The 23,084-nt window shown below is 45.3% G+C and overlaps 1 protein-coding gene across 3 annotated transcripts in view; it reads right to left on the reverse strand.

The window, feature by feature from the left end:
- Positions 1–23,084, reverse strand: part of CA6 (carbonic anhydrase 6) — a 261,946-nt gene that overhangs the window by 5,594 nt on the left and 233,268 nt on the right. Inside the window, exons 2-6 of one of the 3 annotated variants that reach the window (XM_081954960.1) lie at positions 19,674–19,850; positions 11,472–11,620; positions 10,071–10,166; positions 3,662–3,728; positions 2,073–2,230 (exon numbers count right to left, since the gene is read on the reverse strand). In XM_081954960.1, the coding sequence (XP_081811086.1) occupies positions 2,073–2,230; positions 3,662–3,728; positions 10,071–10,166; positions 11,472–11,620; positions 19,674–19,850 (647 nt within the window). Of the gene's footprint in view, positions 1–2,072; positions 2,231–3,661; positions 3,729–10,070; positions 10,167–11,471; positions 11,621–14,089; positions 14,196–19,673; positions 19,851–23,084 lie in introns of those variants that run through there. The other 2 variants (XM_081954961.1, XM_081954962.1) reach the window with 2 other exon arrangements.

Consider the following 23,084-nt stretch of genomic DNA (forward strand, 5'->3'; position numbering starts at 1 on the left):
ACTTTTTCTTCCTTCCTTCCTTCCCTTCCCTTTGGTACTTGCACTGATGATGTTACCTAGTTGGGCAAGGAAATCTCTGCAAGAAAAAAAGCAATCTCAGGGAGCACCCTGGACCCCTCATTTCAATCCTGAGCTATAAATATTTTTTCTTTCTTTCTTTCTTTCTTTCTTTCTTTCTTTCTTTCTTTCTTTCTTTCTTTCTTTCTTTCTTTCTCTTTCTTTCTTTCTTCTCTTTCTTTCTCTTTTTCTTCCTTCCTTCTCTTTGGTACTAGGACTGATGATGTTACCTAGTTGGGTAAATGAAATGTCTGCAAAATAACAGCCAAGCTCAGGGAGCACCAAGGACCCACAACTTTCCTCCTCCTAGCACTGATGATGTTACCTAGTTGGGTAAGGAAACGTCTGCAAGAAAACAGCCAAGCTCAGAGAGCACCAAGGGAACACCCCCAAACAGTATTTTGTTGGGATTTTTGCAAGGCAAATGTAAAGAAAAGAACTTCAGGGGGAAGAAGAAAAATAGTGATGAACAGAAGCATTATCAGAAGTATAATGATTAATTTTGATCTGAGTAGCCAACCAATTCCAATGGACTCTCTTTGGGTGTACAAATGAGTAGGGTTCACAAAACCATTTATTTATTTTATTTTTGCAAAGTCAAACCCACCACCATCCTTAATGAATTATTCAGACGGTGCTTCTAGAGAGCTGTTTCTATGAAAAAATGGGGCAAAAACAGTCCCAAACGTAAGCAAAATTGGCCAAAGTGATAAAGAGCACAGTTTTTTTTAAAAAGCCATTAAAAAAAAGGATAAGATGCCAATTGAAAAGTAACACAATCCAAAATTGTAGAATTAAAGTTAGTGTAAAAGTTTGTCAGGTTTCTATTTTAAAAAAAACCCAGGATATTCAATGGCTGGGAGGGAATCAAACTGCTTTCTGCCTTTAAAATAAAGATTGACTACTTCTTTGGGAAAGTTTCATCCCAGGTTATGTACCTTAGCCTGCAAACAGATAAAGAAAACAGCCCACGCAACTTAATCTACCTTACCGTGGCTAGTTTATTTTTGGGTGGGCTGTCTGAACTGAGCAACTGCAAAATTTAGTTTAGAGTAGATTAACAGAGTTGGAAGGGACCTTGTAGGTCATCCAGTCCAACCCCTGCCCAAGCAGGAGACCCTACACCATTTCTGACAGATGGCAGTCCAGTCTCATCTTGAAAAGTCTCAAGTGATGAAGCTCCCACAACTTCTGAAGGCAACTTCTGTTCCATTGGTTGATTGTTCTCACTGTCAGAAAATTCCTCCTTATTTCCAGGTTGAATCTCTCCTTGTTCAGTTTCCATCCATTAGTCCTCGTCAGGCCTTCGGGGGCTTTGGGAAATAGCTTGACCCCCTCCTCTCTCTGGCAGCCCCTCAAATATTGGAAGATGCTCTCCTGTCTCCCCAGGTCCTTCTCTTCAGTAGACTAGCCATGCCCGGTTCCTGCAACCGTTCTTCATATTTAATGGGATTACTTCAAGACAATTGTCTGAAATGGTATAGCCCCCCCCCCCCCCCCGCTCAGGACTTTTTAAGACTAGAAGACCTCTGAGGTCCCCGCCAACTCCTCTACTCTGTCAGAATCAGTGTCATTTTTAAAAAAAAACAAAAACCAATCATGGTGTTTAGCTTTTTCCTGTGTAAGAAATGTATTCTGATTATTTGTCAGACTCCCGGGGAAAGTGTGTGTGTGTGTGTGTGTGTGTACCTTAGCTAACTTTGTAGGCTGTGTGCCTTTTGAGTCCCAAGCTTGGTTGAGTTCCCAGATGCCCTGTGGTGAGTTTCTGTGGAGGGCTAATCCCACCTTTGTTATGTAGAGTAGACTAGCTCAGGCATTTTAAGGGCTTTTAATGGCAAAGGCGGGGGCTGTGAAGAGTGAGTCTGTTTCCTGCCTAAAAACCACGTTTCTCCATTTCCTATCCAGGGAAATATAATATTCTGCCTTTTCAATATTTCATTTTTCTAGGAGAGGGGTGGGTGCTAACTTCCTACATGTGGACAGTATAAGGAACCAAAAGAGGGACTATTTCTTGCCTGGGTATAAGACAGCTTGATAGGTGTGTCAAACACGGTCCAGATCACATTTTCCGTGCATGGCGGTGTGGTCAACGAACCATGATAGCGGTAGAAGTCGGAGAGGTTTTCTGGCAACATGGCTAAGATATCCAGGCTGTCGAGAGTGGTTGAGTACCCTAAAAGAGAAGAACAAACTCCCCTGCGTACAACGGTCTTGCAAAGCAGGCCAGTGTCAAACGAAGGAGCACGGATGGATCTAAATGACCAATGGTTTTAAAAACGGCCTTTTAAGCTGAGATGTTTGGGAAGACAGGAGAGAAGGAAAGCCACAGGAAAGGTGCTTCCTAAACCCTTTTGGAGGTGGGAGATAGGGAATGCTGGGCTTTGTAGTCTCAACAGAGCCCAGGCTGCAGGAAGCGATGTGCAAACCAAACATTTCTCCCCGCGTGGCAATTCGGCTATTTGGTTGGCAAATATATGCATTTACCGTGTTTCTCCTCCCCTGAAAATAAGCTTTGCGCAGTGGCAGTATCATAGCCAATGAGATTTATACGAGGCGTGATTATTGCTAATCTAAGAGGTCTGTAAGGGCCATGCATAAGCGCACCAACATATCATAAGCGCATAAACGCACCAAAGCACTTATTCGTATCCATTTCCTGTATTCATAATCATGTTTATACTTATATCTGTGATCTTATACATGCTTGACAAAATAAATTAACTTGGCCTTATTTTCGGGGAGGTCTTATTATTTTTGAGGTGCAGGAGGAGGAGAGCGTGGTTACCTCATGGCTGCTGCTGTGTTGCAATATTGTCGGGGAGGGCTTATTTTAGCGCATGGGCATCTCATAGGGTAATGTGATTTATGACACAGACTGAGGGGGGGGGGAAGGAACAGGGGTAAAGCTCAGAGATAAATCAAACAAAGCATAGGTTTGACTGTCTGTCAAATTTCCTAAAAATGCCCTAATTGATTCATAAGTATCAAGCCAAGTTTTTCAATACAAAACCGGGCATTTATTAGGAGCATCACTAGGCAAGATCTGTTCGCAGTCAAGCCTCTGCTTTGTTCGATTTATCTCTGAACTTTACCCCTGTTCCTCCCCTCCCCTCAGTCTGTGTCATAAATCACATTACCCTATAAGATGCACACACACACAAACACACACACACGCGCAAACCGGCTGCAGTAATCTGAGATCCGACTCCAGCCAATAGTATGCATAGAATGCACTTCCCCCCCTCCCCATTGCATCCCCATGACTAAGTGTTGCCATTAGGGCATTTTTAGGAAATTTGACATTGGGTTTATTATCCGGGGAGGTCTTATTTTCAGGGAAATAGGGCATTGATTGATTTTCCCCTTCTTTCTAGCTGGGATGCTTAAGACAGGTAAAAAGATCGCATGGGATTTAGCAGCTATGGTGCTCTCTGTACTCCATCTCCCATCAGCCCCTGGGCAGCGCAGCCAATGGCAAGGAATTGTGGGGACTTGCAGTCGGGAGCATGTGATCGGTGCATGCGGGAGAATCTCATTTGCATTTCTGCATCAGTCCAAGAGAAGGTGTTTGGTTCCCCCCCCCCCTCCCCACTCCAAGCCTTACCTGCATACTTAACTTTGGCCAATTTGGCAATGAAGTCGCTGTAGTAAGCGTTCTCAAAATGGCTGCCCTGAAAACAAAGAAAATAAAAATAATTACACGTTATATTGCCCAATTCCCGGTGACAAATTTGCCTAATTCATGCCCACCCGAAATGGTACCCCTTAGAAGATCCTGGCTGTTCTTGAAGAGGGGGGGGGGGAGAATGGGGTTTCACTTTTGGGATGGGAGACCACTAGGTGAGCCTTGCAAGTTGAACATCCCAGAAATCATGAGAATCAGGACTGAAGTACACTCAGTGGAGAAGCAGACATATATTTTGCTTTTCTCTTTTAATTTAAAGGTGCCTATTTGCCCTCAGAAGATTTAAAGAATATGTCCAGTCTTTATTTCCCTAGTGTTTGCTGCCCCCTAGTGTTAGATTCAGGATTGTGAACCGATAAGCTCCCCTCTTTAAAATCTCCAAGGTTTTTTATTCTCAATTTAAAAACTTTTATTTTAAACCCTCAACTTGATCGTATCCAGCTTTTAAAAGCCACCGGGGGAAGGATGAAGTGCCACAATGACCCTTCTTAATTTTAAAGCTTTTTCTTTTTTTTTTAAAAAAAAAACTAGCTTGATCACAAACCCTGATTGATAAGCTAAACCACAAGGTGGCTTGTGTTCCATCGTGGCTTGGTGGTGGGAAACTGCAACCCAGCTGCTCGGTTTTAAAAACCACGTTTTAAGTTGAGCAAACCTGATTAAGCCACATTTAACACAAGCTGCGATGTTAATCCAACGATAATTGATCTGATTTGGGGAAGAAATGAAGTAGCTGATCCAGATTTTGTGTGTGTGTGTGTGTGTGTGTGTGTGTGAGAGAGAGAGAGAGAGAGAGAGAGAGAGACAGAGAGAGAGACAGAGAGAGACAGAGACAGATGAGAGACAGAAAGAATGATAAGAGAGAGAGAAAGAGAGAGAAAGTCAGATAGAGAGAGAAAGACAGGAGAGAAAGAAAGAGATAAGAGAAAGATGAGAGAGAGAGAGAGAGAAAGACAGATAAGAGAAAGAGAAACAGGGGGGAGAGAGAGAGAAAGACAGATGAGAGACAGAAAGAATGATAAGAGAGAGAGAAAGAGAGAGAAAGTCAGATAAGAGAGAGAGAAAGACAGGAGAGAGAGAAAGAGATGAGAAAGATGAGAGAGAGAAAGAGAGACAGATAAGAGAAAGAGAAACAGGGGAGGGAGAGAAAGACAGATGAGAGACAGAAAGAATGCTAAGAGAGAGAGAGAAAGTCAGATAAGAGAGAGAGAAAGACAGGAGAGAGAGAGAGAGAGATAAGAGAAAGATGAGAGAGAGAAAGAGAGAAAGACAGGTAAGAGAAAGAGAAACAGGGGAGAGAGAGAAAGACAGATGAGAGACAGAAAGAATGATAAGAGAGAGAGAAAGAGAGAAAGTCAGATAAGAGAGAGAGAAAGACAGGAGAGAGAGAAAGAGATAAGAGAAAGATGAGAGTGAGAAAGACAGATAAGAGAAAGAGAAACAGGGGAGAGAGAGAGAGAAAGACAGATGAGAGAGAGACGGGGTTCATCTTCCTGAGCCAGAAGCAAACAGCTGGAAAATTAAGCCAAATTCCCAGTTAGCAATTTTTCCCAACTGCGCAACAACAATTTGGACAGCTGCAAAGGGCCCAAAACAGTGGTTCTTAGCTTTCCCTGCTGGAGAGATCCTTTTGTTAAGCAGATGTCAGACAGATGTTGGGGAGGGGGCAGGCAATGGGAGACATTCTCTGGGAAATTGCCTCTTGAGCTCCCAATTGTCCTGGGAAGTTTGCAGGAAAATGACCACCTTTTGCTGATTTGCAAATCAAAGGAATGCGCTAACAAAAGGCCCCAGCTGGGGTTTTTTTTTTAAATAGCCCTTCCAAAGGAAGCGACTTGCTTGCAATGCCAGGAGAATTTTCTTTTAAAAAGTCAAGCAGCTACTGCCGGCTTTTTCCAAGGAAAAAATTAAAATGCGCTATTGCATTGTGTTGCAAACTGAGTTTAATGTATTCCAACACACACCATTTACTATAAAATGTATTTGCAAAAAAAGTGGATTCCAGATTCCTCGCAATGTTTAGGTCCCCCTGTTGAACCCCATTTTCTTCCTGCAATGTTGGGGGGAATACCCGAAGACAGGTACTTTCAGAGTCTAGGCCTGAATGTAAATCATGTTTTTTCCCCTTTTGTAGGAAGTTAAAACCGGTCCCGCTGCTAGAAAACTGAAATGTCCTGGGAAATATTAAGAAGGCAGAATATTATATTTCCTTGGATGTGAAAAGGGAGGAACATGTTTTTAAAGACAGAGTAGCTCCCTGCAGCTTCCCCCCCCCCACTTTGTCAATGAGCTGTTAAAGCCTGAGCTAGTCTACTTTACATAATAAAGGAAGGATTAGCCTTCCACAGAAACTCACCACATAGCATTTGGAAACTCAAACTTGGCCCCATGGGAGTCTGACAACCAATCAGAATACATTTCTAACACAGGAACAGGAAACAAGGGAGGTGGGGCCGAATAGAGAGTATAAAGCCAGGAACTTTCGTCTTCTTCTCTCTCTTTTCTTCTTCACCCAACATCTGGAAGCATGGGATCCTCCCTTTTCTGCTCAGGAGCTCAAGCCATGTGATCCTGTCCACCATTAAACCATCTTTCCTAGAAACCTCCATGTCTCCAGTGTCTTTTCCCCCACTTGGAACCGAACCCAGAAGGATGTTTCTTACAACACTTTTAAAGTGGGGTTTCTTGAATACAGAACGAGGGAAGAGACGATGGGGGAAATTCGTTCTTTGAAGACCGTGTTTTGACATCCAAGATGCATGGCAAAGGAGGGAATATAAACCTGTGAAGTCTTACCAGGACCCTCAGGTGCCCACCACTCTGCTAAACAAATAATTCCCACAACGCTGTCAAACTATTTACTAAGGCTATATTACTATTATTCTTCTTATCCTTCTTTCCCACCACCACCCCCAAGTTTTTTATTTTATTTTATAAAATAAATATATATGTGTGTCAATGCGTGAACAAGGTGTCATACATTCTAATACAAATAGAACTCGTCGAGTTAACCATAATTATAACGTTCAACCAACTTATATATTTCTAATGCACATTTATATTAAATTATCACCTATCATTATTTCATTATTCCCTGTTTTCTCTTGCTGTTGCTTTTATTTTATTATATAAAAGTGCATGTTACTTTTTTTTCATTTTTCTTTTTTTTTAATTAAACTTTTAAAATAAGTTTTACAATTATCCCCCCCCCTTTCCCTCCCTCTTCCCCCTACCCTACCCCTCTTCCCTCCCTCCCCCCCCCCCCACTTCCCAGAGCAAAATGCAGGGTATAAACATTTAACAACCATACGCTAACATAAGCTAACTAATTTTAACATGCTACCATTCTTGTGCTTTAACTCCCCCTTTATTAAACTAACTTTAAATAAGTTGTAGCATTCCTTATGCCTTCATTCATAAGCTAAGTGAAATTTTTTAGTCCGGTATTTGCTTTGAATATAGTCAATCCATCTTCTCCAGTCCAGCTTATACTTCTCATCTGAGCAGTGACGTGCAGTCAGGTGAGGCAAGTGAGGCACAGCCTCACCACTCTCATCATGAAAAAAAAAAGGAAAAGGAAAAAGCTGAGCTAGTTACTGCCTCACCGTGGATGACTCTGCTTAACTGTTAAAAAAAGCTGGAAAAGGTACGTGTGGGTTGGAGGGAGGGGGAGGAATTCAAACTTCATCCTCCTGGTGCTGTGCAGGGCTTTGGGCAAAGGCTGGAGGGAAGGACCCTGGCTCGCTTGTGCTCTCCCTCCCCAAGAGTAGTTTGATTGCAGGCAGAGCCACGTTGTGGGGCCGGTGTGTGTGCTACAGCATGGCTCTTTGCCTGGCTTCCTGCCTCCTCCTGTGGGCTCCTCACTGGTGCTCTCCCTCCCCAAGTGTAGTGACTTCCTCCCCAGGCCCCCATTCATTTCTCTCTCTCACACACACAGCTGGATAAAACTATATAAAAATCTAGCCCAGCTTCACTGATTACAAGTTTGAAAAGGCAACGTGGCTCCGCCTGCAATCAAACTACACTTGGGGAGGGAGAGCACAAGCGAGCACTGAGGAGACCACAGGAGGAGGCAGGAAGCCAGGCAAAGAGCCATGCTGTAGTACACACACTTCCCCCCAGCCTCTTTCTTTTGGAAGGCTCGGCTCGGCTCCCCTCCGGTTTCTCTGCCTCTCCTCTCACCCCAGCCTGCCAGCAGGAGGTGGTGGGTGGGCTTTATTGTGTTCCAGGCATTTCCCACCCAGACAGCAGGCTGCATTTGCAATGGTGGAGGTGTTTGGGAAAGGCAGCAGGGGAATGGGGGGGGGGGGATGGCAGAGGAGCTGCTTTCAAGCCACTGGAAAAGATATCCAATCCAACTTTTGTGTGTGGGGGTTTGTTTGAGAGTGAGTGAGAGAGGGAAGGGGTAGGAGAGATAGTCCAATCCAACTTCTGTGTGTGTGTGTGTGTGTGTGTGTTTGAGAGAGGGGGAGGAAGGGAGAGAGGGAGGAAGGAGGGGAAGGAGAAGAAAAAGAAAGAAGGAGCAAAGGAGAAAAACAAATGCTGTCGCTTTAAATTGGAACTGAGCATGCCTGGCTGTGGAATTCTGGGAGTTGAAGTCCACAAGTCTAAAAATATTTGAAACCCAGCACTGTGTCAGTGCCTCACCAGTCATAAACCTCACCGCACGTCACTGCATCTGAGTGGTCCTTCAGATACGCTGAAATTTTGGCCATCTCTGCTAAGTTTACTACTTTTAACATCCATTCTTGGATAGTGGGCAACTCTTCCTTCTTCCAATACAGCGCCACCAACATGTTACATTTATTAAAAGATATCTTTCAATGCAATAGACATGATAGCAGTCTTCCAAATATTGGAAGGCTGCTCTCCTGTCTCCCCTGGTCCTTCTCTTCACTAGACTAGCCAGGCCCAGTTCCTGCAACCGTCCATCGTATGTTTTAACCTCCAGTCCCCTCATCATCCTGGTTGCTCTTCTCTGCACTCTTTCTAGAGTCTCAGCATCTTTTTTATAGTGTGATGACCAAAACTGGATGCGGGACTCTACGTTGTGGCCTTACTAAGGCTTTATAGAGCGGGATTAGTACCTCACTAATAAAAGAAAAAGAACTGGAGAAGCTCATAAAATATAAAGACCTGCCAATAGAAATAGAACAAGCGTGGCAGAAGGAAGCAAAAGTCGTTCCAAGAGCCATAAGGAACCTTGGATGCAGCCCCTAAAGCAGGGGTGTCCAAACTTGGGAACTTTAAGACTTGTGGACTTCAACTCCCAGAATTCCCCAGCCAGGACACCCCTGCCCTAAAGCATTGGAGCTTCACCTGTACACCATCGGCGTTGACAAATTCACCGTCGGTCAATTGCAGCTTTACCCGGAAAGAGCTTACATCAGTGACGGCTAACCTTTTTTGCCACGGCGTGCCAAAAGCGGCACCAGACCCTTTCTAGGAGCCTGGGGAGGGCAAAAAAGACCTTCCCCACCTGCGTGGCGGCCCTTTGCTCTCCCCAGGCTCCAGAGCCTTTCTAGGAGCCTGGGGAGGGTGAGAACGGCCTCTCCCCCACTCCCCCGGAGGCTGAAAACAGCCTGTTTCCCGACTTCTGGTAGGCCCAGAAGGCCAGAGAATCAGCTGCACATATGCTCCTCAGAACTGAATTCACGTGCCCACCGATACGGCTCGGCGTGCCACAGGTGTCAGGCCTGTAATTCTGTTCCTTTTAGGATCTTTGGCCTGCCACATATTTTTATAGAAGCTCAAGGTCGTCTTTTGTCTCCGCACCTCGACACCTGGCCGGAAGAAGAGGGGTGTACATGCCAGTGTGGAAGATGAAGATTGGACCATGTGATGAATTATGGGGTGTGGGGATAGATGATGAACTTTTAACTGGGTGAACCCACAGGATGTACGTTAGAGTTGAAATTTCACAGCATAATGCCAAAATGTCTGTCTTATTAAATTGGAGTTTTAAGGATAACTTTGCCTTGGACAATGATTTAATTCTGCATGATATTTGGAACGCTGACAACCGGTTTGCCATCGCGGGCTTACATCCTCCCACATTATGTCTAACACCATCAAACGTTGACATCATCTCGGGAGGCCTCGATAGGTGGATAAGAAGGCCAGACCCCACCTGAACCATAACGCACAATGTTGGTGTCGGATGACGAGGAGAGAGTGATGGGATGTGTTGGGATCCTTTTGAAGGGTCTTTTAACGAACTTGTAGTACCAAGGAGGCGGGATAGAGCTCGGGCGCAGACCTGGCTCCCTGCCACCCAACTCGGGTGGGCCTCTTCAACGACTCGCGTGGCGTAAACGGTGGCACTTACCACGAAAAGGAAAGCCAACACAGCCAGCCCGTCGGGTTTATTCTTTGCTTCGTCAAAACTGGAGTAGGCCTCGGAGTTGTAATGGACAATGTGGAGCTGCAAAATTTTTTAAAAAAAGAGGCTGAAAAAGTGGCATGGAGGCCCACACGGTGGTGAAGCTCCCCCCCTCGAAGGCGCGAATAGCCTCGGACACCCGATTCTTAGTTCTTCAACGACAGGCGGTCCTCGCTGACACGTGGGAGCAGGATTTCTGTTGCTAAGCAAAGCGATTGTTAAGTGAGTCGTATGCCTGATTTCACAACCTTTTCCGGCACTGGATTTTGATCACGGGATGGTGGGGACGCAGCCACTGTCGTAAGTGTGAGGACCAGTCACAAGTCACTTTTTGGGGCCACTGGACAGTCGCTAAACAAATAGTTGTAAGTCAAGGTAGTGCAAATGCAAGTACTCCTCGTACCTCGACTTACGACAACTCATTTAGTGACCATCTGAAGTTACAATGGCAGGAAAAGAAGTGTTTTATGACCGCTTTTTCACACTTAGGACTGCTGCAGCCACCCCGTGATCAAAATTCAAAGGCTTGGCAACTGACTCATATTTACGACGGTTGCAGTGTCCAGAGAAGAGCTGGGTGGGGTGGGGGGTGCAGTTTGCCCCCTGGGCCAAGAAAACATGCAGCTTCGCCACCAGCCCTCCCCATGCCTCACCAGGCCCCTTCCTCAAAACGGTGTCTTGGTCTCCCTTTTTTTGTCGTCCTCTTGTAGGAAATTAGCACCCACCCCTCTCCTAGAAAAAAAAATGAAATATCCTGGGAAATATTGAAAAGGCAGAATATTATATTTCCCTGGATCAGAAATGGAGAAACATGTTTTTTAGGCCGGAAACAGGCTCGCTCTTCATAGCCCCCTACCTTTGTCAATGAGCCATTCAAATGCCTTGTTATGCCTCTACATAACAAAGGTAGGATTAACCCTGCACAGAAACTCACCACATGGCATCTGGGAACTCAACCAAACTCGGACTCGAAACACAACGTAGGGAGTTGCCCCTGCATGGCCCTATGGGAGTCTGACAACCAATCAGAATACATTTCTTACACAGGAACAGGAAGCAGAGGTGTGGGGCCAAACAGAGAGTATAAAGCCAGGAACTTTCACCTTCTTCTCTCTCTTTTCTTCTTCACCCAACATCTGTAAGCATGGGATCCTCCCTTTTCTGTTCAGGAGCTCAAGCCATGTGATCCTGTCCACCATTAAACCACCTTTCCAAGCAGCCTCCATGTTTCCAGTGTCTTTCCCCCCACTTGGAGCTGAACCCAGAAGGGCGTTTCTTCCAACATTTGGCATCCCAGATGGGACTCCAAGCTAACCTTCTTCCCCAGGTGGAAACGGAGTGACCTACCTCGGCCATATATCGCAACCCGTCAATCGTGTGTTCGGATCCACTGCTCTCTTTGTCTGTGCCGCCCCAGTGAAGGTGAAGCTGAATGGCCGTGAATTTCCCCGGGAGGCCTTTCATAATCTTCATGGATGAAGGAAGGTGTATGGCAACTGGAAAGGGACAAGGAAAGGAGGTTCAGACCCATGCAGACCCTCCTCGACTTACAACAGCTTGTTCCCAAGTCGCAGAGGCAATGAAAAAAAGTGACTTAGGACTTAAGCCAGAAATTTGCATTTAGAAAAACAAAAAACAAAGAGAGTTTAAGTTCCATGCAGGAAACCCAGAAATCTCGATAGATTTTAAAAGTCAGATTCAGCTCTCTCTGAAGTTTCCAAAAGATGCGCCAATTAATTTACGAGCCTCGAGACAAAGTTCAAAAGAAATCCAGTCAATTATTAGGAACAACATTTTGGCATGTTCTTCTGCGGAGCTGAATCTGATTTCCGGTTAATGGTGTCTGAACTTTATCCCTGTGTCTCCCCTCCCCTCAGTCTGTGTCATAAATCATATCCACCATATGAACCTTTGCACCTCACAAGCTGCTGTAGAAATCTGAGATCTGACTCTGGTCGAAGGTATGCATGGAATTCTCCCTCCCTTTTGCATGCCAACTTGATAATAGTCATGGAAACGCTAACATTAGCATTGTTTTACTTCTTCCTTAATCAGTTTTCTACTACAGGTAGTCCTCGAATAACAACCGTCCATTCAGTCACCGGTCTCAAGTTATAGTGGCAATGAAAAAAAGTGACTTAGGACTTAAGCCAGAAATTTGAGTCTAGACCAAACAGAGAGAGTTGAAGTCCCATGCAGGAACCAACTTAGCTCTGTTTTACTTCTTCCTTATTCAGTTTTCTACTACAGGTGGTCCTCAAATTACAACTGTTCATTTAGTGACCGTTTGAATTTACAACAGCCCTGAAAAAAGTGAGTTAGGGCCGTTTTTTCACATTTAAGAACTTTGTGGCTTCTTTGCGATCGTGCGATCAAAATTCAGACGCCTGCCAACCGGTTCATACTTACGACCGTTGCTGTGTCCCCTTTTGCGACCCTCTGACAAGCAAAGTCAGTGGGGAAGCCCGATTGACTTAACCTTCGTGTTACCTGCCATGATTCACTTAACAGCAGTGGCAAGAAAAGCCATAAAGTAGGGCAAAACTCATTTAACGAACATCTCAGTTAAAATAGCAGAAATTTTGGGCTCAATTGTGGTCGTAAGTCGAGGACTACTTGCATTTCAAACAGATGTCTCATTTTCCATCCCTCCCATTGATAACTTGCCAGAATAAGAAAGGAACGGATTCAAGTCACGGCAATACAATAATACAATACAATACAATAGTAGAGTTGGAAGGGACCTTGGAGGTCTTCTAGTCCAACCCCCTGCCTAGGCAGGAAACCCTATACCGTTTCAGACAGATGGCTATCCAGCATCTTCTTAAAGACTTCCAGTGTTGGGGCATTCACTGTCACTGCGTTAAATTGTTTGCTAGCTTGAACTGAATAATTACTGAAAGAGTTACTGCGCAGGTCATAAGGTCTTATCTGACAATGATGTACTGTGCATGCTTAACATGTTTATTACTTCACACATTCCAGAGACTTCTCTTTCCTTTTGATCTTTGTCAGTCTTCCAGGAAACTGGGAGACAGAATTGCTTTTTCCAAAATGTAACAATTAGATAGTTTTGTTTTATTTTCCATTTCTAATTTTTGTATTAAAGCTTGTTTTTAATTAGAACATATGTTTCTCAGATTTTATTTTCTTTCTTCGCACCTTAAAGAATATGCCTGTTTGGAAACGCCGCGATCTAAGACCTCATTTAGTTCAGGGTGAAATCTTCCCCTGACATTCACAACCTCTGGAGGCAAATTCTGTTCCACTGATTAATTGTTCTAACTGTCAGGAAATTTCTCCTCAGTTCTAAGTTGCTTCTCTCCTTGATTAGTTTCCACCCATTGCTTCTTGTTCTACCCTCAGGTGCCTTGGAGAATAGCTTGACTCCCTTTTCTTTGTGGCAACCCCTGAGATATTGGAAGACTGCTATCATGTCTCCCCTAGTCCTTCTTTCTCTTAAGCTAAACATACCCAGTTCCTGCAACCGTTCTTCATATGTTTTAGTCTCCAGTCCCCTAATCATCTTTGTTGCTCTTCTCTGCACTCTTTCTAGAGTCTCCACCTCTTTTTTACATCGTGGCGACCAGAACTGAATGCAGTATTCCAAGTGTGGCCTTACCAAGGCATTATAAAGTGGTATCAACACTTCACGTGATCTTGATTCTATCCCTCTGTTAATGCAGCCTAGGACTGTGTTGGCTTTTTTGGCAGCTGCTGCACACGGCTGGCTCCTATTTAAATGGTTGTCCACTAGAACTCCAAGATCCCTTTCACAGTTACTACGGCAATGTTGAAAGGACTCCTTTCTGCAAAATATAGGCAGCTTCTTTAAAATCTTTGAATATTTTCTGAACAAGATCGGCTCCCGAGTTAAAGTCAAGGCACCGAAGCAAGTTTTTCTTCGCAGGTTGTGGCTCTCAGGCCACACACACAAACACACACACACACACACACACTCAAACCTGCTTAGTGAAGCTGCAATTATCCAAATAGTTGTATAATTACAAGCAAAGCCTGGGGTTAAATTGGGGCTGTTAGTTCAGCGGCTTTATCAAGTTTTTGCAGAGTGAGAGGCGGGAAGGACGGCAAAAAAAAAAAAAAAAAAAACCACAATTACAACAGTAATCCTAGTTGGTGCACAACTTTCTCTTGTGTGAAAAGATCATATACGAAAGAACAGAGTTGAAAAAGTGGCATGGAGGCCCAGATGGTGGAGGAGCTCTCCCACAAAGTCTGGTTATTTGCGGGATTTGCGGGATCGTATCCTGCCCCATACATCCCTCCGGCCGATTCGCTCACACAGAGAGGGACTCCTCCGGGTGCCGTCCACTAGGCTGTGCCAGCGGGCGACGCCTAGGGGAAGGGCCTTCTCTGTGATGGGCCCGACCCTCTGGAATGACCCTAACCCCGACATCAGAATGACTACGGATCTCCGCTCCTTCCGTCAGAAACTTAAAACCCACCTATTCCAGCTAGCCGGCTTGGCCTAATTCCACCTATCCCACCTCAGTCCTATTTCTAAATTTTTTTAAGATTGGTTTTAAGGTCTGTTTTTTTAATTTTTATAAATTGTACAGGGGCTGTTTAATTGGATTTTTACCTATGTGTATGATTGTTTGTATGTTTTAAATTTATTCCTGTACACCGCCCTGAGTCCCTCCGGGGAGAGGGGGCGGTCTAGAAATTTAATAAATTATTAAATGATTATTATTATTATTGGTAGCCTTGGACAATTCCTAGTTCTTCAATTATGGGTAGTCCTCAACTCGCAACCACCATTGAGCCCAACGTCTGTTGCTAAGCAAGGCAGTTGTTAAGGGACTCGTGACCCGTGACATTTAAGGACCGCTTTTGGCACAGTTGTTAAGCGAACCATGGGGGGTCGTTAAGCAAATCTGCCTAGTCCCGTGGATTTTGCTTGTCGGAAGCCGCCCGGGAAGGTTGCAAACGGGGATTAGATGACCCTGGGACCGTGCAATTGTCGTAGATACATGCCAGTTACCAAACCCCCCCCAAAAAAATTTTGATCATGTGACATGGGGAGGCAGCAGAGGTCGTAACATATGAGGCCATAACCCATTTTTTCAGTGCTGCTATACCTGAACAGCCACTACGTCCAGGGATGGGCTTCAAAAATGTTAGCAACGCGTTGTAGGCGTGGCCTAGTCGGCCTCCTGCACCGTAGCGGGGAAGGGGCATTTTCACCCTCCCCAGGCCCTGGAGACTTTTCTTGAACCTCCAGGAGGGTGAAAACGTCCTTTCCCGGGCTCCGGAGGCTGGAAACAGGTCCATTTCAGGACTTCCAGAGCTTCCAGAATGCCTGTTTTTTGCCCTCCCAAAGCTCCGGAGGCTTTTTTCAAATCTCCAGGAGGGTGAAAGACGTCCTTCTCTAGGCTCCGGAGGCTGGAAACGGGCCCGTTTCTGGACTTCCGGAACTTCCAGGAGGGGTGGGGCGGATGAGTGGGGCCAGCCAGGGGTGGGATTTGCGGGTTGGCGGAACTGGACAGATCCTTAGCTAGAGGATCTCCCGAACTCGTGCAAACGCACAGCAGCCCACCCCTAACTACGTCACTCTGACTTAGTTGTGGGTTCCGGGTGGTACGGCCAGTACGGGTAGCTGGGAGCAGCGGCCACCGTACTGGAACGGTGGCTCGTTTGGCCCACCCTCCCGCCTGTGTTCCTTACCGCTTTTTGAGGCAAACGGACCGATTGCGCACTTGCGCACAGAGTACGGTGTCTGCGCAACCTCCGCCGAGCAACTGAGTGTCGCAGGGCAGTGGCATGCGCATGCATGCGCAGCACACATGCCCAATGAGGATGCCCAGCCCCGTCGCAGTGTACCGGTTGCGACGGGATCTGGGCCTCGCCACTGCTCTGACCGCAGGTTTCCTGGTAATTCCTGAGTTTTCCATTCCACGGGAACCCAGTTTTACTACCACGAAATTCACTTTGGGAGTTTAGATTTGAACCCGTAGCCCTGGAGTTGCTTAGTGGTCTCTCGTCATTCCTTTCTCTCTCTCCCGGAAGGTCCAGTTATCTATTTTCCACACCAAAGGGCCTACCCAACCCTCATTCTCTCCCTCTCCTTTTTTCTAGTCTGCTTTTGAAAATAAAGCATTCCTGATTTTAGAGTATATCAGCAAGTTAAAAATACGAGTTGGCTGGCCGCTGGGTATTCTGTAATTGTCCCAAATTCTAGCAATCTCGCCATTCATCCGTAATGTTGGATCTGTGCTTTTGTTGTTATTTTTTTCCCCCTCTCTCTTTTTCTCTCTCTCTCTCTCTCTTTTTTTAATGCCTCGTGGCTTTTGTATAACCCGTCCGCTCCGTTCCTCTGTTGTTTCTGGCGTGCCCACCGGTGGATTGAGGAAATCAGCACAAAATCAGCCAAACAGAATGTGGAAGGGCATAAAAGAAAATGATGACGGGGCAAGAAATCAGAACGGATCACAAAAAGAGCCGCGTGCAATTTTAAAAAAAAAAGGCCAACTTCGTCCGCATATAACATTCTGCTGATTTTCTTTTCACGCGGCTTCTGACTAACCTGGACAGCTTCCTGCAGGGTTTTTTTTTAAACGGGTGTTTGCACCCCGATTTTAACCCTGTTGAAAAGGGGCCTCTCTCTCTCTCTCTCTTTCTTAACCGTCTTTGGCACAGCCCGGTTTGAATCCTGTTTAAAATGGTCCTGTGTTTTAGCTGCCTTGGTCACCCCAATTTTAATCCTGTGTTCAGACAGGCTTAAAGTCAAAGCATGCTTAGCATTAATATGGGGTAAAACGCTGCCCTGTGCTTAGAAATATACCATCTTTCCCCTGAAAATAAAACAGGGTTTTATTTTCTTTTGACCATCAAAATAAGTGCTTGGCCTTATTTTCGGGGAGGTCTCATTATTTTTGAGGTGCAGAAGGTGGCGAGTGTGGTCACCTCATGGCTGCTGCTGGGTTGCAATATTTTTGGGGAGGACTTATTTTAGCGCATGGACTCAAAAGTCCAATTGGGCTTATTATCCGGGGAGGTCTTATTTTCAGGGGAAAAGGGTAGTGAGGTTTGGGAGCCTCGAAGAGAAGGAAAAAATGCAATTTTACTGCTCCAGAAAAAAAAAAGTCTAAAAAGTTTGAGAAACTTCTCTTTAGTGAATACGGACAAGCCAGGATGTAATGTTCTTGGGACGGTTGACAATGATTTATATATATATCTCATTATAAAAATCCTGTCTGTTTTCATTGGGCAGGTAGTTCTCGATTTACGACCAGAATTTTTATGGCTGAGCGAGGTGGGCGTTAAGGGAGGCCCGCTCCATTTGACAACCTTTCTTGTCCCGATTCTTAAGTGAATCACTGCAGTTGCTAAGTGAGTAACAATGTTGTTAAGTGAATCTGGCTTGCCCGTTGACTTGGCTTGTCAGAAGGGGAGCTCGTGAAGGTCGTAAGTGTGAAAAACGGTCATGAGTCCCTATTTTCAGTACTGTGGAAATTTTGAATAGTCACTAAATGAACAGCTGTAAGTCGGGGCCCGCCTATATTTCTACGTGGGCGTGTGAACTGGTGGTAAGTAACTTTTCCCGGCTGTGACTTTGAACCATCACTAAATGAACGGCGGGAAGTCAGGAACTACAATGAACGATTGCAAAGTGGCTTGCAAAAGAGATGTAATTCAAAACCTAGAAAAGCACCAGGGCTGGACTTAAGAGTTTTGCAGGATGGGGATTGGAAAGGGGCATTGCATAGGTCAGGGGCTACCACCGAGAAGTCCCCGTCGCCCCACTGAGGTCCTCTGTGGCGACCCTAATCTGGAAATTTCATCCCAGCCCTCCGAAGAGCGGTGCAAACTCTGATACCCTCTCATCTAGCTGGACTAAACCAACAGTCTATGGAGAGCTAAGGCTACGTAATATTGTGGGTTGCCTCGGAGACTTAATTGACCACAAACTCTTATTTATTCAGCTTTTATTGCCTCTGATTGCTGTCTTTCGGCTCCTCGTTCTTGCAAGCTCAGGCGATTGCAAGACCTGAAAGCGTATTTACAGAAATAAACCCTGGGGCTCGCTACCGCAGAACAGGGGGACCAACCAGCTTTCAAATTCTTTTTTTTTTAAATAATAATAATAAAAAAAGATAGGTACCGGTAGGTCTTAGGGCCTACTTTAAGGTTTAGGGAAAGAAGTTATTCTGCTTTTTAAAACGGTTTTCTGGATAGGAGCAAAAACGAATCCTCTGGATTGCAGAGGGAGAAGCTCACAATAACAAGTTGGATGGGACCTTGGAGATCTTCTAGTCCAACCCCCCCTGCTCAGGCAGGTGAACTTATACCAGGGGTCAGCAACCTTAAACACTCAAAGAGGCACAAAGTTCCTAACTGGAAGCCTCCCCCCCCCCCCCCCAGTTCAATTGTGGAGCCGACCGGAAGTCCAGTTCCCCTACCATAGAGTCTCCTCCTAGCGTGGCATCCTTTTTCCTCTGCCTGTCCTAACCGAAAGCCCTATCAATTGTGGAGCCGACCGGAAGTCTGGTTCCCTCACCATAGAGTCTCGTCCTAGCGTGGCCTCCTTTTTCCTCTACCTGTCCTAACCGAAAGCCCTATCAATTGTGGAGCCGACCGGAAGTCTGGTTCCCTCACCATAGAGTCTCGTCCTAGCGTGGCCTCCTTTTTCCTCTACCTGTCCTAACCGAAAGCCCTATCAATTGTGGAGCCGACCGGAAGTCTGGTTCCCTCACCATAGAGTCTCGTCCTAGCGTGGCCTCCTTTTTCCTCTACCTGTCCTAACCGAAAGCCCTATCAATTGTGGAGCCGACCGGAAGTCCGGTTCCCTCACCATAGAGTCTCGTCCTAGCGTGGCCTCCTTTTTCCTCTACCTGTCCTAACCGAAAGCCCTATCAATTGTGGAGCCGACCGGCAATAGGGAGCTGCAGCAGAGGGAGGAAAGAGCCACATGTGGGTCCAGAATGCCCCAACACTGGAAGTCTTTAAGAAGATGTTGGATAGCCATCTGTCTGAAACGGTATAGGGTTTCCTGCCTAGGTAGGGGGTTGGACTAGAAGACCTCCAAGGTCCCTTCCAACTCTGCTATTGTATTGTATTGTATTGTATTGTATTGTATTATACCATTCCGTCCATTCTCAAAAGCCTCCAGTGATAGAGGCAAGTTTTTGAAGGCAAGTTATTCCACTGATTAATTGTTCTAACTGTCAGGAAATTTCTCCTTATTTCTAGGTTGCTTCTCTCCTTGATTAGTTTCCACCCATTGCTTCTTGTTCTACCCTCAGGTGCCTTGGAGAATAGCTTGACTCCCTCTTCTTTGTGGCAACTCCTGAGATATTGGAAGGCTGCTATCATGTCTCCCCTAGTCCTTCTTCTCATTAAACTAGATATCCCCAATTCCTGCAACTGTCCTTCATATGTTTTAGCCTCCAGCCCCCTCATCCTCTTTCTTGCTCTTCTCAAGGGCATTTTTTTCAAAGCTAGAAAACCACCCTTTCTTGCAAGCTTTTTAATCCCCAGATTTCCGCACCAGGAGTCTAGTATTTTGCTTCCCCCCGTTATATTCACCTGAGTGGCCGTTGTTGGTCATCTTGAAGGCGTCGCGGTGGTAGCCGTAACCCTGGAGCTGTAGGGGTTCCAGATCTGGATTAAATCTGACTTTTGACCTCTGAATATTGATGGGGGATTGCAATTTCCCCAGGCAGTGCTCGTAGTACGTTCCCCATTCGTCTTCACTGTGTTCTCCTTGGGTTGGGCCGGAGAGGAAGAGAAAAATGCTATCAGATAAGGCATACCAACTTGTCTCGAGTCCTACAAGCCAGCTTTACAACCTTCAGATTGCCTGGAAGCAGCGGTGGGTTTCGCATTTTGTTACCACCGGTTTGCCGCGCGCTCCGCGGCCGCATGTGTCCGCTTTGCTCACACATGCGCCTTCCGCGCATGCGCCCGGCCTCAAAAACATGCCTAAGTAGGACGGCATAGAGCCGGTGTGTGCGATTTTTGCGACCGGTTTAAATGGGAAAGGGGTGACGTGAAAGGAAAGAGGGAGGAGGAGAGAAACGAAAAAAAGGCATAACGTGTCTTCCCTCAGCTGAAAACTTATTCAGATTAATGGAGTTGGAAGGGACCTTGTGGGTCATCTAGTCCAACCCCCCCCCCAGCGCCCAAGCAGGAGACCCTACACCATCTCTGACAAATGGCAGTCCCGACTCTTCTTGAAAGCCTCCAGGGATGAAGCTCCCACAACTTCTGGCTGACAGTAGAATAACAGAATAACAGAGTTGGAAGGGACCTCGTAGGTCATCTAGTCCAACCCCTCTGCCCAAGCAGGAGAACCTACACCATTTCTGACAGATGGCAGTCCAGTCTCTTCTTGAAAGCCTCCAGGGATGAAGCTCCCACAACCTCTGGCTAACAGAAGAATAACAGAATAACAGAGTTGGAAGGGACCTTATAGGTCCCTCCGGGGAGAGGGGGCGATCTAGAAATCTAATTAATAATAATAATAATAATAATAATAATAATAATAATAATAATAATAATAAATTTATTATTATTATTATTATTATTATTATTATTATTATTATTATTATTATTATTATTATTATTATTATTATTATTATTATTATTATCTAGTCCAACCCCTCCACCCAAGCAGGAGAACCTACACCATTTCTGACAAATGGCAGCCCTGTCTCTTCTTGAAAGCCTTCAGGGATGAAACTCCCACAACCTCTGGCTAATAGAAGAATAACAGAGTTGGAAGGGACCTTGTAGGTCATCTAGTCCAACCCCTCCGCCCAAGCAGGAGAACCTACACCATTTCTGACAAATGGCAGCCCAGTCTCTTCTTGAAAGCCTCCAGGGATGAAGCTTCCACAACTTCTGGCTAACAGAAGAATAACAGAGTTGGAAGGGACCTTGTGGGTCATCTAGTCCAACCCCCCATCCCCCAGCCGCCCAAGCAGGAGACTCTACACCATCTCAAATGGCAGTCCCGACTCTTCTTGAAAGCCTCCAGGGATGAAGCTCCCACAACTTCCGAAGGCAACTTCTGTTCCATGGGTGGATTGTTCTCACTGTCAAAAAACTTGGTGTTTATAAGTTTGATCATCCGGTTTCTTATTTAAAGAAAAAAAAATTGTAAATTCATGTCTCCTATAATAATCTTTTCCTTATCTTTTACTAAATGGAAGCAAATATGTACGTTGAGGTCCTTGGTGCTCTCTGAACTTTGGTGGCTTTCTTGCAAATGTCTCATTAACCAACTAGGTAACATCATCAGTGCTAGAAGGGAGTGAGTGGGGTTTGCAGAAAGGAGGGCGAGGACTTATGGGGTCCTGGGTGGTCTCTTGAGATTTGGTTGCTTTCTTGCAGGCCTTCAAGAAAAATCAATCTCAGAAAGCACCGAGGACCCCACAGTCGTTGTAGTCGTCCTCCTCCTCTTCCTCCCCCTCTCCATCTCCTTCAGCAAACCCCACTCCCTTCTAGCACTGATGATATCACCTAGTTGGGTAATAAGACGCCTGCAAGAAAACCACCAAGTTCAGAGAGCATTAAGGATCTCCATTTTAACCCTGTTACAAATATTCTCCTTTATCAATGATGTTTTGTAACTTAAAACCCCACAGTGGGTCCTGAGAAATATTTATTTCTGGGGAAAGATGGTGATGGAAGACATTTGGAGGTAATTGCTAGGGATTCCTTGTAAATCAGTGAGGAGAATTCTTGTGTTTGAATTGTTGAGCATTGATTTGCATTGTCTCCCATCCATGCTTAGTTCTTATTTTCAAATTTTGCAATGGTTGTAGTGGTTTTATTCAAGGATTGATTCCTGCACTTTCAAAGAAAGAGGAGTTTTGAAACAGGCTTGTTCAGAAGAGGGAGTCAAGCTATTCTCCAAAGCACCTGAGGGCAGGAGAAGCAGCAATGGGTGGCAACTAATCAAGGAGAGAAGCAACTTGGAACTAAGGAGAAATTTCCTGACACTGAGAACAATTAACCAGTGGAACAACCTGCCACCAGAAGTTGTGAATGCTCCAACCCTGGAAGTTTTTAAGAAGATGTTGGACAACGCTTTGCCTGAAGTGGTGTAGGGTATCCTGCCTAAGCAGGGGGTTGGACTAGAAGACCTCCAAGGTCCCTTCCAACTCGGTTATTCTATTCTATGTTCTAACTAGAGAGAGAGAGAGAGAGGATGGACAGATTATCAAAGCTCCTTCTTGGCTGTAATAAAGCACTCTTTAAAGCCTGGAAATAATCCTTCGGCGTCTTAAGTGCTCCCTTTGACCCACTCTCCAAGTTCTCCGCTCTGTTTGCGATCCATCCAAAAATCTTTCTTGGCACTCTCTCTAAATTTTAGGGTAGCTTCTTCGCCATTAGGAGTTAAGAGGTATTGATCTATTCTTATTAGAGGGCACCAACCTAGGAGGAAGGTTACGGGAACAAAATATCTCCAGGGAGCCTCTCTAGGGAAGACTTTCTTCTCCTCTTAAAGAGTTTCTCCTTTGGATTTTTTAAATACAGTATTTTTCGGATTATAAGGTGTACCTGACTATAAGGCATACCTCAATTTAGAAGAGGAAAACAACAACAAAAAAGATTTTTGGCCTCTGCGCACAGCATTTTCAGCAATGCAATACAATAGAGTTGGAAGGGACCTTGGAGGTCTTCTAGTCCAACCCCCTGCCTAGGCAGGAAACCCTATACCGTTTCAGACAGATGGCTATCCAACATCTTCTTAAAGACTTCCAGTGTTGGGGCACTGGAAGTCTTTTGGGGGGGTCTTTTTTCAGCCCTTTGATAGCCTTTTTTTCTACCCACTTTCGAGGCTTTTTTTCAAGCCGTTTTCAAGGCTTTTTTTGGGCTGTTCCCCCCCCCCCCAAAAAAAAGCCTAAAAATGGGGTGAAAAAAGTCCTGGAAATGGGCTGAAAAAAAAGCCTGAAAATGGCCCCCCAAAAGGCCTGAAAAGAAATGAAA

The sequence above is a fragment of the Natrix helvetica genome (genome assembly GCF_964273705.1).
Source record: "Natrix helvetica genome assembly, chromosome: 5".
Lineage (NCBI taxonomy): Eukaryota > Metazoa > Chordata > Lepidosauria > Squamata > Natricidae > Natrix > Natrix helvetica.